This window comes from Betta splendens, chromosome 10 (assembly GCF_900634795.4).
Source record: "Betta splendens chromosome 10, fBetSpl5.4, whole genome shotgun sequence".
Taxonomy (NCBI): Eukaryota; Metazoa; Chordata; class Actinopteri; order Anabantiformes; family Osphronemidae; genus Betta; species Betta splendens.
The window spans coordinates 18,014,174-18,026,862 of record NC_040890.2 but is presented as its reverse complement, the minus strand read 5'-3'; the positions used below and the strand labels follow the sequence as shown (position 1 = coordinate 18,026,862).

The following is a 12,689-nucleotide window of genomic DNA, read 5'->3' as shown; positions in this document are numbered from 1 at the left end:
TTGGCCTTATTTATGCCTTCACGTATGCGCTGCTGAAGTGTGTTTGCACATGAAACAAAGGGCTGCTTGTCACTTCACCCTGGAACCTCTTCGACAGGTCTACCCACGTCTGCCAGAGCAGGCAGCTGATCAAACTGACGAGGCAAAGCAAGTCTGACACTGTGCATCACTTCACTGTCAGCCTGGTCATTTGTATTTCTGTCAGCCAAAATTCCATGGACGTGTTTTCTTTAAGCTGCTGTGACCTGGTGCTTGTGTTCAACTGTCAGTTTTTCTATAGTTGTTTGTCATAAATTCCGTCTTGCATATCATGTTGTTACACTAATATTGTGGTGTGTTTTCACAGTGTGGTCGTGCAGTTAAAATGAATGAGTATTAGAAAGTCACTAGTAAACAACTGGACGTGTTTGGTGCTGACCCAGTCCTCCTGGCAGCTGCCATTCATGCATTCATTACACTGGTGACACAGAGGCTCTACACTAATGAATGATGAGCCAAAACAGCAGCAGGTGCTTTATCACAATATAAGATTATTATTGGAAAACTATTGAATAATTTAGCATCTGGTGTTTTTTCATTCATTGTCCTTAAACAATAACTCTTATGTGCTTAGTATAGAAGATAGATATGTGCTTATTCTGATCAGCAGGTCAGTTGTGTCAGGGTGTTTACCCTGACAGTATGACTGAAATAAACACATTAAGCCTCGCTGAGCCTTCTTATCAAAGCCATCCCTGTGGAGTGCTAGTTGACATGGACACAGTAAATATAGCTGGGAGCACTTTGCCAGCAGTGCTAAAGGTGCAGCCCTTCGTGATCTCTCTGTGGCAACAGCCAAGTCGTACGTTCTGCCTTTTTAACCAGCTGACTCCAAACAGACAAACTGCGTCAGTTCATTTTCAGCATTAGGTTCAAGAATTACAGGAGGTTGTATATTGTATATCTACATTTGCAGGTTGTTTGGTTGGAAGAAGATAACATTAAATAATGCTCACAGGGTTGATTTGATGAACAGGCTCTCATAAATATCCAATGATCATTCAGGGTCAGAACAAAAGCTCAGTCTTGTCATGTTTGTGCAGGATGCTGTATCCAACATGTAACGTCTTTGGAAGTAATCACAGGAAACCAGCTTTTATTGGTTATTTGAGGGAAAGTAAAAACATCAAAGTAGAGACTGATGTTAAGGGTTTATCTTCCTTCATTTCTGTGTGAGGACAAATATTTGTAGCCATTTTACCTGTTTTAAAGAGTCTGTAATGGTTCCACATTATCAAACAGTAATATATATTTATACTGTAATAACATCAACATTTGTTGGACTAAACTGTTCAGTTTTCCTTTGGCTTAAACTACAACTCCTGAGTCTTAAACTGTCCTACTAACATTTTGGCAGTGACTTGTCTGAGGCAGCCAACTTAGACCTCAAACAAATTGTCAGTGTACCCTGAATGACAGGTTTTCTCTTGACAGTGTCATAGACAGTGCACACACATCCAACGTATCATTATGCAGTTTTTTTTTCTACAGTAAGGAAGTTTAATTCATGATTCATGGTTCAGGATCACTGACTGACCTTTTGTTGCTGCAGCTTGACATTATCCCAGACCTGCACATTCCCCCTCTCTCGTTCTGTGTTGTAGCATTCGTTCTCCATATACACATAATTACTCAGAGCTGTACATAGTGTATCATTGTTCCACTAAATTGTGGAGAATAGCATGAAGGAAAATAGGTGTACTTGTACTGCGCTTTGTTATGTTTTAATGTTTTTTTCCCTTTGCTTTCAGGTTTTAATCACTATCTACTGGTTGGGTCGGGCTGCCAATAGCTGTACATCATACAACGGGCCCACACTGGACCTGAAAGAGTTTGAGGGCCTGCTGTCACAGATGCGAAAGGTTTGTTGTGTCACATTTGGAAATATTTAGGGAACAAATTAATGAATCCTGCAGGGATCATTCGTTTTTAATTAAGATTTATGGTGTCACACATCAACAAACAGTGTATAAAAGGTGGAGTGAATTTCCAGGACTAATATACTGGACACAGGGGTTACTAAATTATTTATGAATGGAACATGAATGGACAGTGTGATCTAACATCATCTGCTGCCAGACTTTTTAGAAATCAACTCACCATTGTTCAGTGATGACCTTTTTGTTAGACTAGGCTTTTTTGCAAATTATACGGACCAGTGTTTACTGGCCCAGAGTGAAATAGAGTCTATTAACTAGCCTTAGGAGACACACACACTCATAACCAATGCCATGTGATTTATTACACAATATTACATCCCTTTGCAGTTCTATTAAGTTAGGATTTACTGCCATCACAGAAAAATGACTTTCCCAGATGTTAATGCTTTGTATTTTAACAAAACAACGGCACGTTTCCATGCAACTAAACAGATTTAAGATATCTGCTCCCCAGATAACACCTAAAACACTATACAGTTAAAAAAAAACATCATTAAGTGTCGTTAAGTGTCGTAGTCACACTCAGTATGTGCCACGTTCTGAGTCTGTGTTGATTTAATTGTTTGTATAAATGTCTAGGAGGCAGAAGAGGCAGAGAGTCCTAAACGCAGCATCCGGGACAGTGGCTACATCGACTGCTGGGACTCTGAGCGCAGTGACTCACTCTCTCCGCCACGCCACGGCCGCGAGGACTCCTTCGACAGCCTGGACTCCTTCGGCTCACGCTCACAACAAACTCCGTCACCAGACGTACTGGTTGCCCGTGGCAGCAGTGATGGTAAGAAACCCTCCATTTTCACATAAGCAGTTGTGTTTTGAAAAGCTGGTGATGTAGGATTTCCACCGTCATTATTAAGGTTAATTATTTGGCTTCTGTGTCATTTTAGTCACAACTATTTGTCTCGTGAACGGAAAGTAATGCAGTACTTGCTCTTTTGTTTGGGTAATGTGAGCTGCACTGATGCAGTATATAGATAAATGGAGGGTCTTTGTTCTTTCAGTGCTACTAGTGTAAAGTTGTTGTTCTCCTCCTTGGGTTTTTACAAGACGACGCCTAGAGATAGTTGAAGGCTATTTGAAAGAATATAATGAATGACCTCATTGGCCATTGTTTATTTTAGCTGCAGCCATATGTCTTGTGAAAGTGATGACAATCAGTAGGAAAGTGCTGATGTAGTTTTAGGCTTGATTTAGTACACAGATATGTTTATCTAACGTAAAGAAGGTCGCTTTAATGGAGGTGGACTTCAGAATGAGAACAAAGGGAACATTCACAAATGCACACAGTTACAAGTTACTCATGTGCTTTTAGTTCTACGATCAACCATGTCAATGTTGGTTCAATGGAACATGTGAGAACAAATCAAAGTACATTGGTTTGTTTTGAGACACAGTTTCAGTTTGGTATTGTGACTATGATGACGTTATCTGACAGTTGTGACAGGTGATTTACGTGTATTGTCACTGAAACGCTGTTGTCCTGGACTTCAACTATCTAGATATGTGGAAAGAAATGAGTGAAGGCACTTGAGTGAGAGGAAGATAAAGCATTCTGATACAATGAGATAATGAACAGAGGAGGTGTGGTTGCATGAACAGAGAGACTTTAGCAAGTTTGGATCTGACACTGATCTACTGTATCAACAATGGCCAAGCTTTTAAATTGAGAATGAAGGAAACTGTGTCTCATGATGATACAAGCTTGTCATAATTATATAGTCAAGTTGAGCAAATTTATGTTTAAAGCATGATTTCTTGGTTTCAACTTGCCAGTTAGACAACAAGCAAAAACATATTTGCTCTTTTTTTTATAGAAGGTTTAATTAGTCCTAGATTTGTTGATTCATCAAGACAATAGGACTAAATAGTTTGTTTTGCTTGTTTGGATCTTTTGATTTTGATAAGGCCCTGTAGCACGTTAGAGCAATCATTGCAAAGCTTGATGGACATTTAATCTCTAATCTGCATGTGGAAAAGCACAGTGTCCAAGCGTGACGTCTTAATGATTTGAGGACGTGCAAAGGAAGCCGTCATCATCAGACTTTGTCTGCAGTCGTCAACAGTTAATTTACCAACGACCTAGTTGTTGTAGTTGTGTAAATTGCTCGACTCAACACAATTAACTTTTATCAGAAGTATGTTGTGGTTGAGGGTCCTTTCAGTCCCCATATCACTGTATTGATCCGACCACAGGGGCATTTATCAGTCATTCACAGAGATCTGTCTAAATGCTGAACAAGACCGTCCATTTATGAGCATGAGCACAGACTGAGCTCTGCCAGCCTTACCTTGCTCTGACCTTACACAAAGCCCTTCCATTATTCAGCTCTGAACACTGACATCAACCTGACAGTAATTAGGAGACGGGGAGAGGAGATTAATTTAATCTCTGAAAGAAATTCAATATTGGTGATGTTTTTGGGCCAGGTTTGTGCATGGATATGGTTCTGATAAATGGAGCGCTCTGTGTGACTGCTATCCACAGTAAATCCCATCCTCTTTATTTTTACAGAACGATGCCAATGAAAGGTTGTACGAGGAAGAATACGGGTTTTGTGGAACATTCTAAGCCGTATTTCCATTTGAAATTCAATTACTGTAAAATGTAATTTAACAGGACAGTGTTTTGATTAGAGATATTTTTCTGGATTCATATTGAAATGAATTCTGACACTTTTTACTGTAACATGATTAAAAGTTTATTATTGATGTAAGTATGTTCTTGAGAAGCTCTTTTTGCACATATGGTAACACTGAAGTCTGAGAACAGCATATGCTGGTGCCACACTACACAGAGAGACGTATGTTTTCCTCAGGGGGTATAGACTAGATGGTGCAGTCACTTGTGTTTCCAATTGATGGTGTTACAGTCCTAACTAGGCCTTTTATATTTAGAAGTGGAGATACCTCAAGGCCACTTTTGGACCCTGATCTGTCAATCTTTTAGACCACATAAAACTGATGTCAGTTAGTGAAATAAGAAGTTTTCACAAGTTCAAAATGCAACATTTGTTTCCACTGACGGCTGTGGTTACATCCACATGTATCTATTCAGGACCAGGGGAAGATTTTAGGCTTTAGAGTCAGACGAAACGGTGGGTTTATACATGTATACAGCAAGTCATAAATTCAAAGGTTACGCATTCAAAGGGAGGGGAATTCCAGTAGCACATGTGCTGAACATCTTGAAAAGGAATTTTGGGGGGACAGTGAGAAAAGCAAGTATCCATCTTGTGCTGCTGGAGTCGGATTAGCAAAAAGATGATGTTGTCTACAATAATGGCTGTAAACATGATGCGCTCAGTAAGATGGATCTGCATTTGTCTTCTTCGTGTACTCTCCTATAACTGCATTAACTACAGGGTGAGCGCTATGTGACCGATGTAAAAGGTCCATGATTAACTCTCTTATTACCTGCTCAACAGGCCGCGGCAGCGACTCAGAGTCTGACGGTGCCCCACACAGAAAAATGCCAGATGTCCGTAAGGATGACATGTTGGCACGCCGGACGTCCGTCAGCGAGCTGCGGACAGCTATGCCTTTCAACCAGTACTTACCCAACAAGAGCAACCAGAGCGGCTATGTGCCCGCGCCACTGCGCAAGAAGAGCGATAAGGAGGAGGGAGGACGCAAGAGCTGGAGCACTGCTACTTCACCTATAGGGGGAGAGAGACCTTTTAGGTGAGTGCTTGTACAGTACAGAGAGAAAGAGACATTATTAGGCCCAGTGGGAAGCAGAGCAGAGGCATCAAGATACTCTGATGCTGATTAGGATGGAGCCTACAATAAAAGTGATTAGGCCTGACTGAAATAAGTGTTTCTGGCTTTAATTTATTAGCAGATAAAATCATTAATTTTCAAAATAATTCCTTTAAAGTCTGGAATAAAACCTTTGAGCGCTACGCGTGTTACAGATGGGTGAGGCTGATTGAGTCCAGATGTGTTGTCATTGGCTCTGGTTCTAATTGTAGTGAAATGTGCTGCACGGGCAAAACGAAGCAGGTTTAAGCATGGACGACTTACTGGCGATGGTTTGACATGTCACCATGCTAGAATGCTGAGATCACATCATTTATTCTGTTATGCGCCTCATCGTAATTGGATCTCAGTGTAGAGGTCTTACATTTCTGCTGGCTAGGTGGATTCTGTAATGAGCTTCAGTTGTATCTGGAGCCGTGGCTTGTGTGTAGTAGAGAGAAGTGTGAAAGCAGTGCGATGGCTAAAATGTGTGGTTTGCACTTATCACTTTTTTAAAAGGTAGTTTTGACAGATGTGTGTTTAACGTGATGAAATATTCAGTGGGGAAATGTGTAGTTTGTGTTGTTGTGTCTACAGTTTGCGCTTCACGCAGTGTGTGTGGTTAATCTGCCATCTACGCTGTTGGATCCACCCTACATGCTACATTTCATCAAAGCATATGCATTAATTGATTTGCATTGTTTTCCTTTCTTCCCCTTCCTCCTCCATCTTCTTCCTTCGCACCTCATCACTGTGAGTTTGTCTTAAATTTTGCTTCACTGTGATTTTGTCCTCCTGTGCGTCCTTTGTGTGAATGGGCGGACCAACAGTCCTTATGAGGTCTCTAGCATAGATGCACCAGCTCAAGTGCCCCCCAGTCCATCCCTCACCCCACCCTTAACTCTCGAACCCCCAATACAGATTCAGGAGGAGCATCACAGTAAAATGGACACCAGGACAGGCGAGCAGACTGTGTCCATTCCTTGCTTTGAGGTCCATTCAACGGGCATGAGGAGGAGTAGTGAGCCTCTGTCCTGCAGCCGGCCTCAGCCTCATGCAGAGCCCTCCAGGGAGACTTTAACCCACCTGACAGGCACCTCTGAGCTAAGGTTTTCGCCTTACTTCACATTTTGTTTATAACCCAAATCATTGTCCCACTTGTACAGCCATTACCAGATCATCATTCCCACTGCCATTCTAATCCAGAGCAACATAATGGTGAGTTTAGAGAATAAACGCTACTGGTATGCAGAGTTCCAGACTGAGGATTATGAGGCAACACTATTGTATATGTATACAATTTTACAGCGCAGCCTTATCTGGTGTTATTGCCTAATCAAACCCACATTGCGTTCGCACGTCTGCTGGAGTTAGGGTCACACCCCCGCTCTCTGTATTTTTTCTGGCACGCGTGTTAGGGCCCTGATTGCATTGTCACTGTTTCAAGGGAGTGAAAATAATGCTCAATAGAAATCTGACTTCTGGTTCATGCCAGGGAGGAGGATTTCTTGGATGTCGGTAAAAGGCTTTGTTTTGAAAACGAAGTCTCACCAACATTTGTGTTTCAGTTGCGCAGTTACCGACTTTTATTAGAATGTTGCTAGAATTCGTGCGTGCGTGTGAGGGCGACTTGGTTTTAGAAGAAATGGCAGAGTGACATTGTTCCAGTAACTGATAGTAAATATTCCTCCTTATTTCCAGACATTTGGCTCAGTTGGCTGCACTGTGTAACGCTACCTTTTTAAAGCTGTTGCATAAGTTTTAATTAAAACTGCGCACTTTCAGTAACAAACCCGTGCACACCCTCGAGTGACCCACCCTCAGGATGCAAGGAAATGAGGCCTTCTTCCTTCCCTGACCATGAGCAGGCTGGAACCAGAGCTCGGCCCTTTCACTGCCGGCAGCTGGCCAGTCTCCCCCTCCCTGCCATTCATTTTGGGAATGCACAGTCCAATAATAAGCCTCCCAGAACATAGCTGTTTATCACAGGATGACAAACAACGGAGTATTCGGTAAATGTAGCTTTTGCTTTGTGACTCCAATTTGTTTTCGCATCCAGTGTGCTCTGCAGGGACCTGTGATTTTGCTCTGCTATTCACTTAGATTTATGTGTTTAAAAGCCTTTAATTTGGGCTCCTCCAGAAGAATGCTGTCTGATGATATAGGATGCTAACCAGGCAGCAGTACGTTTTAGTTTGCTTTGCTTTCTGCAGCACCCCAGCTCGCTCGTGCTCAGAGGAGCTTTTCCACCATACGACGACTTTAGCTGCAAGCGGCACTGCAGTCTGTGTGGTTGCAACAAGTCCTATCAACACCACTGAGAAGAATCTACCCACAGCAGAGCAAAGGGAGGCGGAAGCAAGGAAAGGACTCACTGGCACCGCGTTGGCTGCCAATGCAGAGGACGGGAACTCGGCCCATCGCACGCTGACCTCTCCTAAACATATCGCCACCGCAAGTCCCTCCCACTTCCTTACTGCATCTGCAGCCATGGCAACCACTTCAGGAGGAACAAGTGATACTGGCCGACGAAAGAGTAGAGCGAGGAGTGAAAGTGACGACACACAAAGAGGGATATCTTGGTCGGACAGCACTCTCCCTGCAACGTGAGCGCCATCCAGCAGCTACACTACATGTTAGGAAGTTTTGCAGCATTGATCTAGAACCTCACACAAAAACTAAAGGAATGCTGGAATGTTCCTGATCTGTGCATGTTGTCTGGAGAGGTAACGGCAATGTTTTCATTTGGAAGTCCTAACTACCTAAATTTTGCATGAGACTTGCGTGGAAAATCTGAAAGAATGTCTCTTCTTTCAGATTTCATGATTTTTGATTTGTTATTGAGGAATTTGACAATGTCTAAATATAAATGGCATTTTCTTAGATAAACTGCATGACTTTGGTTGGCAGCTTTTCATCACTTCAGGAGACTCAATTAGCAAACAACACAAAGGATGCTGCATTGGGTTTGATCCCCTTTGGACCAAACTTTATGCACGTAATTATAGCTTGAGAAGATGATTTAAATTCTAACATAGAGGCCTTAAGAAACACGTGTCACTTGTGTTGTCCAATATAATACGTCTATGTCCTATTTCAGTTGCTTTAGCTGCACTTTGACATCATTCCACATACGTAATTATTCACACTAGCACTATTTACATCTTTGCGTTGTGGTGCTGTAGTAAACCTCTTCTGTCTTGCTTTATACTGCCCCCTTGTGGTTGGTTAAAGGGTACTTTTTAAAAACAGGAGCTGAAAAAAACACTTGTACTGTATGTGCTCACAAAACCACCTGTTAAAATCTATCAGTGATATTTGGCTCCTACAAGTATTTAAGTGTCACAAAACAATACTTCTTTGTGTGTATGAACTATCAGTATATATATGTGTATATATTACACACACACACACACACACACACACTCAGACACATTTTATTACACTTTTTTCCTATTAATGAATGGATGATGTGTTTCCTGAGTCCATTTGTGCTTGTGCATTCTTTCCGAGCTCTGCCTTCTGTCTATTGAGCCTCACAGACAGTGTGTCAGATGATTTGCAGTAAGTTGTTCATTTGATCACTTGAGCTCAGCCTTCTGGTCGCGCTCTGTCCTGCACTACAAAACAAAGATGAGTCATTTATTTATTTGTCAGCTGCTAGAATTGTCTTTTCTAATAGCGGGAAAAACTGCAAGATATGCACTTGTTTATGAAACTTTCTTAAAGCCAACAACAAAAACCTTCTTATAGTGATGATGCTCTGATATTTGTTTTTTCTCTGATCTTTGTAAAGAAATGTTAAATAACCTTTAACACTGACCCTGGAAGTTTGTTTGTTTGTTTGTTTGTTTGTTTGTTTGTTTGTTTGTTTGTTTGTTTGCTTGCATGTAATGCTGTTGTGACATGACCCCAGTGCTTTCGCTGGTTGCATGTTTAATGTGACATAACCGTGTCAGCCACATTCTCATACCATGCATAATGCCAGAGGTCTGAAGAGGGAAGCTGCATTGATTTGCTATTTATTTTATTTTAGCTTCACTTTGTTAGAGAGTCATTTTGTGAACAATGTTACTACTTCCATACTATTGCATAAACGCTTTGGGACTTTTTGTTTTGTCACAGCCAATCATCTTTTTGCTTTGTTGTGCTTTTTGTGAGGGTTAAGACATTAATGCTCATATTTCAAAGCAGCGGAGGGAAATCCATTAAGCTGCATTATGAAATGCAAACACTTTTAAAGAAAAAGCTGAGCAGATCTTTTTTTTATTTCGGGGACTAACTAACTGGAACTACGATAACACATTTGTTTCATTTTTCACTTTTCTTATTTTTTCACTGCAGAAGTCTGAGTATGTGCGACATGCGCGGTGAGGACGAGGCCATGTTGCAGCCGCACAGTCAGATGCGTCATGAGCTGATGCACAACCAGTACAACAGGATGAAGGAAGAGGAGGATCACTGGCAAGACGTGAGTGTCTCACATTTGGTGCAGCTACTTGTAGTTGTTTAGTTGTTCATTAGTGTGTCTCGTCTGTGTTGTGTCAGGAGTTTATCGGTGCCATTCAGTGGGTTAAGTGCTTCCAGGCTGTATCAGACTTCAGCAGTGTTTAGTTTTCTGTGATCACAGCAGTTCTTGAGGTCTCAAATCTCACCTGAGCCAAGCTGAGATGTGGTTGCTTTGTTTAACTTGGAAACTGAGACACTGAATGTGCTCCTGTGTCAGGACCTGGCCCGATGGAAGAATCGCAGGAGGAGTATTTCCCAAGACCTGATCAAGAAGGAGGAGGAGAGAAAGATGATGGAGAGGCTGATGTCAGGAGACACTTGCATCTCCCAGAGAAGGAGAAGCATAAAGACCTACAGAGAGATAGTAGAGGACAAGTACGTGAAATACATAGTGAGAGAACGAGTATTTGTTAGCTTGAATTTAGTAGTGTTACTTTAAATTCTGAGCTGTTCCCATCTGTTGTTCTAACAGAGAGCGGCGTGAGGAGGAGCTGCGGGAGGCATACAGAAGAGCCAAAACCCCAGAGGAAGCGTCTGTGATCCTCCAGCGCTACGCCCAGCGCTTCTCCATCAGTGAAACAGTCCTGGAACGTCTGCAGCTGCCGAAGCTGCTGGACCGCAGCGTATCTGCCGACCCCTCTTTCTCGTGCTCGCCCTTCCCTCTCTCCCTCTCCCTCTCCTCCTCCCCAACAACTCCTGACCCTTTTGACATGGACCCCAGTGGACCCTTGAGATATTTGCGCCAGCAGTCTGCCCCAGCTCCCAAGTTCACGTCGACACTGGAAGCGCGAATCGAAGACTCGTTCCTACACACTCGGCCACAGATTCGCTCTCGCTCCACTGAGCCGCCATCCACCCGAGCCCTGTCGCCCAAACCGGTGCCTGTGCTGACACCTAAGCCTTATTTCCAGACCGCAGCCCCTGAGCTGTGTGCCACCAATGTAAGTCATGACCCGAACATGGTCCAGTTTAATACTGACATGTAATCACTTCCCAGTAAACACAATGAAGGCTTGCTTTGCCAGTTTAGATATCAGGAACATGTACACACCTTGTTGATGACTGCTGGAAGCTTACGCAGGCATTATAATAATTATAGGCAGATACTTTGGACGTGCTTCGTGTAACTCCTGTCCTGCAGTTTGTTTGACTGAGGTCTTGCTGCCCAGCACCACAGACTGGTGGGGAAGTGCTTCTCCAGCTTCCTTGGCATTTACATTAGAATGCCACAGAACTGCCATGGTGATGAGCCGGCTAGCTTTCTATGGTAGTGCACAACTTCCTCCCAGAAGAAACAGGATTCCTCTCCTTTTCTCCTGGAAAAACTTGCAAATGGGAATATTTAAAATAAGGTTTTGGTGTCAGGGAGGGAGGGACTGGTCATTATCAGACCAAATGGTGCAGAGCGCTTTTCTGGAATGTCTTGTCAGGAGTCTGATCAGATCCCGGGTTTCAATGGAGCCCTCTGTTCCCTATTGACTTAAGAAGTTGACAAGTAGGGCCCTCTCAATGTGAAGTGGGCTCCCAGCAGACAAAGAGGGCCCACACAGGCTGCTAGGAGAGGGATGAGAAGGTGGAAACGGAGGGGAGCACACTGAGAGCCTGCATTCACCCAGTTCCACCACTGTGTCTTAAGTTACCGCTCCTCACAAATATATTAGTGCCTCTTTGTCATATAGTTGTGAGCTGGATGAATAGGCAATGATGGACTGAACACGAGAGGCCACAAAGGAGGGCACTGAGTTTCCATGTACTGTAGTATGTTTTGTTTTCATCTGTATTTATTGTTTATGAAGGGTCAGAAAAGAAGATCATGACTGGTAGATTCAAAAATTCTTAGTCATTTAAGTCAAAAGCATTTAACCACAGCGTCCATCTGGACATGAGTGTAACTAACCAGTCGATCCACTGCTTCCTCCGATACAGACGGATGCTTCGCTCCGAGTCAACGGTGACGTAGGAAGCAGCGACGTTCCTGTCACGCCCGAGAGAGACTCTCCTCTCCTGTTTGAGGCGTCTGCGCCCAGAACCAACAAGAACGCTACAGATGCTCCTTCGACCGCAGGCAGAGGACGCCCAGCGTCAGCAGACAACAAGAAGGGACCAGGTAGCACAGAGGCAGCATCTATGGATGAGGAGGAGGTCACTGAGCATCCAACACCACCTAGTCGGCCAACCTCGCTCCCAACGGTCTGGAGGATTGTTGTAAAAAATATGATAACATTTCCTCAATTATATCTTGATCTGGAGAGAAAAATTACAATTTCAATGTGAATACCTTGTGATGCTTGTAGCAACTGCAAAAGCCGGAACAAAGCTTCAGGAGGAATGGAGTCCAGATGCTTTCTGCACCAAAGGAAGAGAAGTCGAACGCTCAAACTCAGCCAGCGCCACCTACAGGTCTATTCATCTTACTGCGGTTATCATGACTTTTAGTTGCTCACATGTCATAGTTTCTCAGGT

General features: G+C 43.0%; 1 protein-coding gene across 13 annotated transcripts in view; it reads left to right on the top strand.

The window, feature by feature from the left end:
* The window catches only part of LOC114864064 (LIM and calponin homology domains-containing protein 1), a 46,912-nt gene that overhangs the window by 25,787 nt on the left and 8,436 nt on the right, over nt 1-12,689 (top strand). For 10 of the 13 annotated variants that reach the window (XR_008695885.1, XM_029164682.3, XM_029164684.3 and 7 more), the window contains 10 exons: nt 1,791-1,901; nt 2,559-2,757; nt 5,405-5,660; nt 6,548-6,826; nt 7,931-8,323; nt 10,062-10,188; nt 10,444-10,601; nt 10,699-11,167; nt 12,153-12,416; nt 12,521-12,626. Coding sequence is in view for 12 of the 13 variants with exons in the window: in XM_029164682.3 (XP_029020515.1) it covers nt 1,791-1,901; nt 2,559-2,757; nt 5,405-5,660; nt 6,548-6,826; nt 7,931-8,323; nt 10,062-10,188; nt 10,444-10,601; nt 10,699-11,167; nt 12,153-12,416; nt 12,521-12,626 (2,362 nt within the window). In the remaining variant the exon portion in view is untranslated. The remainder of the gene's footprint in view (nt 1-1,790; nt 1,902-2,558; nt 2,758-5,404; nt 5,661-6,547; nt 6,827-7,930; nt 8,324-10,061; nt 10,189-10,443; nt 10,602-10,698; nt 11,168-12,152; nt 12,417-12,520; nt 12,627-12,689) is intronic. The other 3 variants (XM_041072613.2, XM_029164687.3, XM_029164690.3) reach the window with 3 other exon arrangements.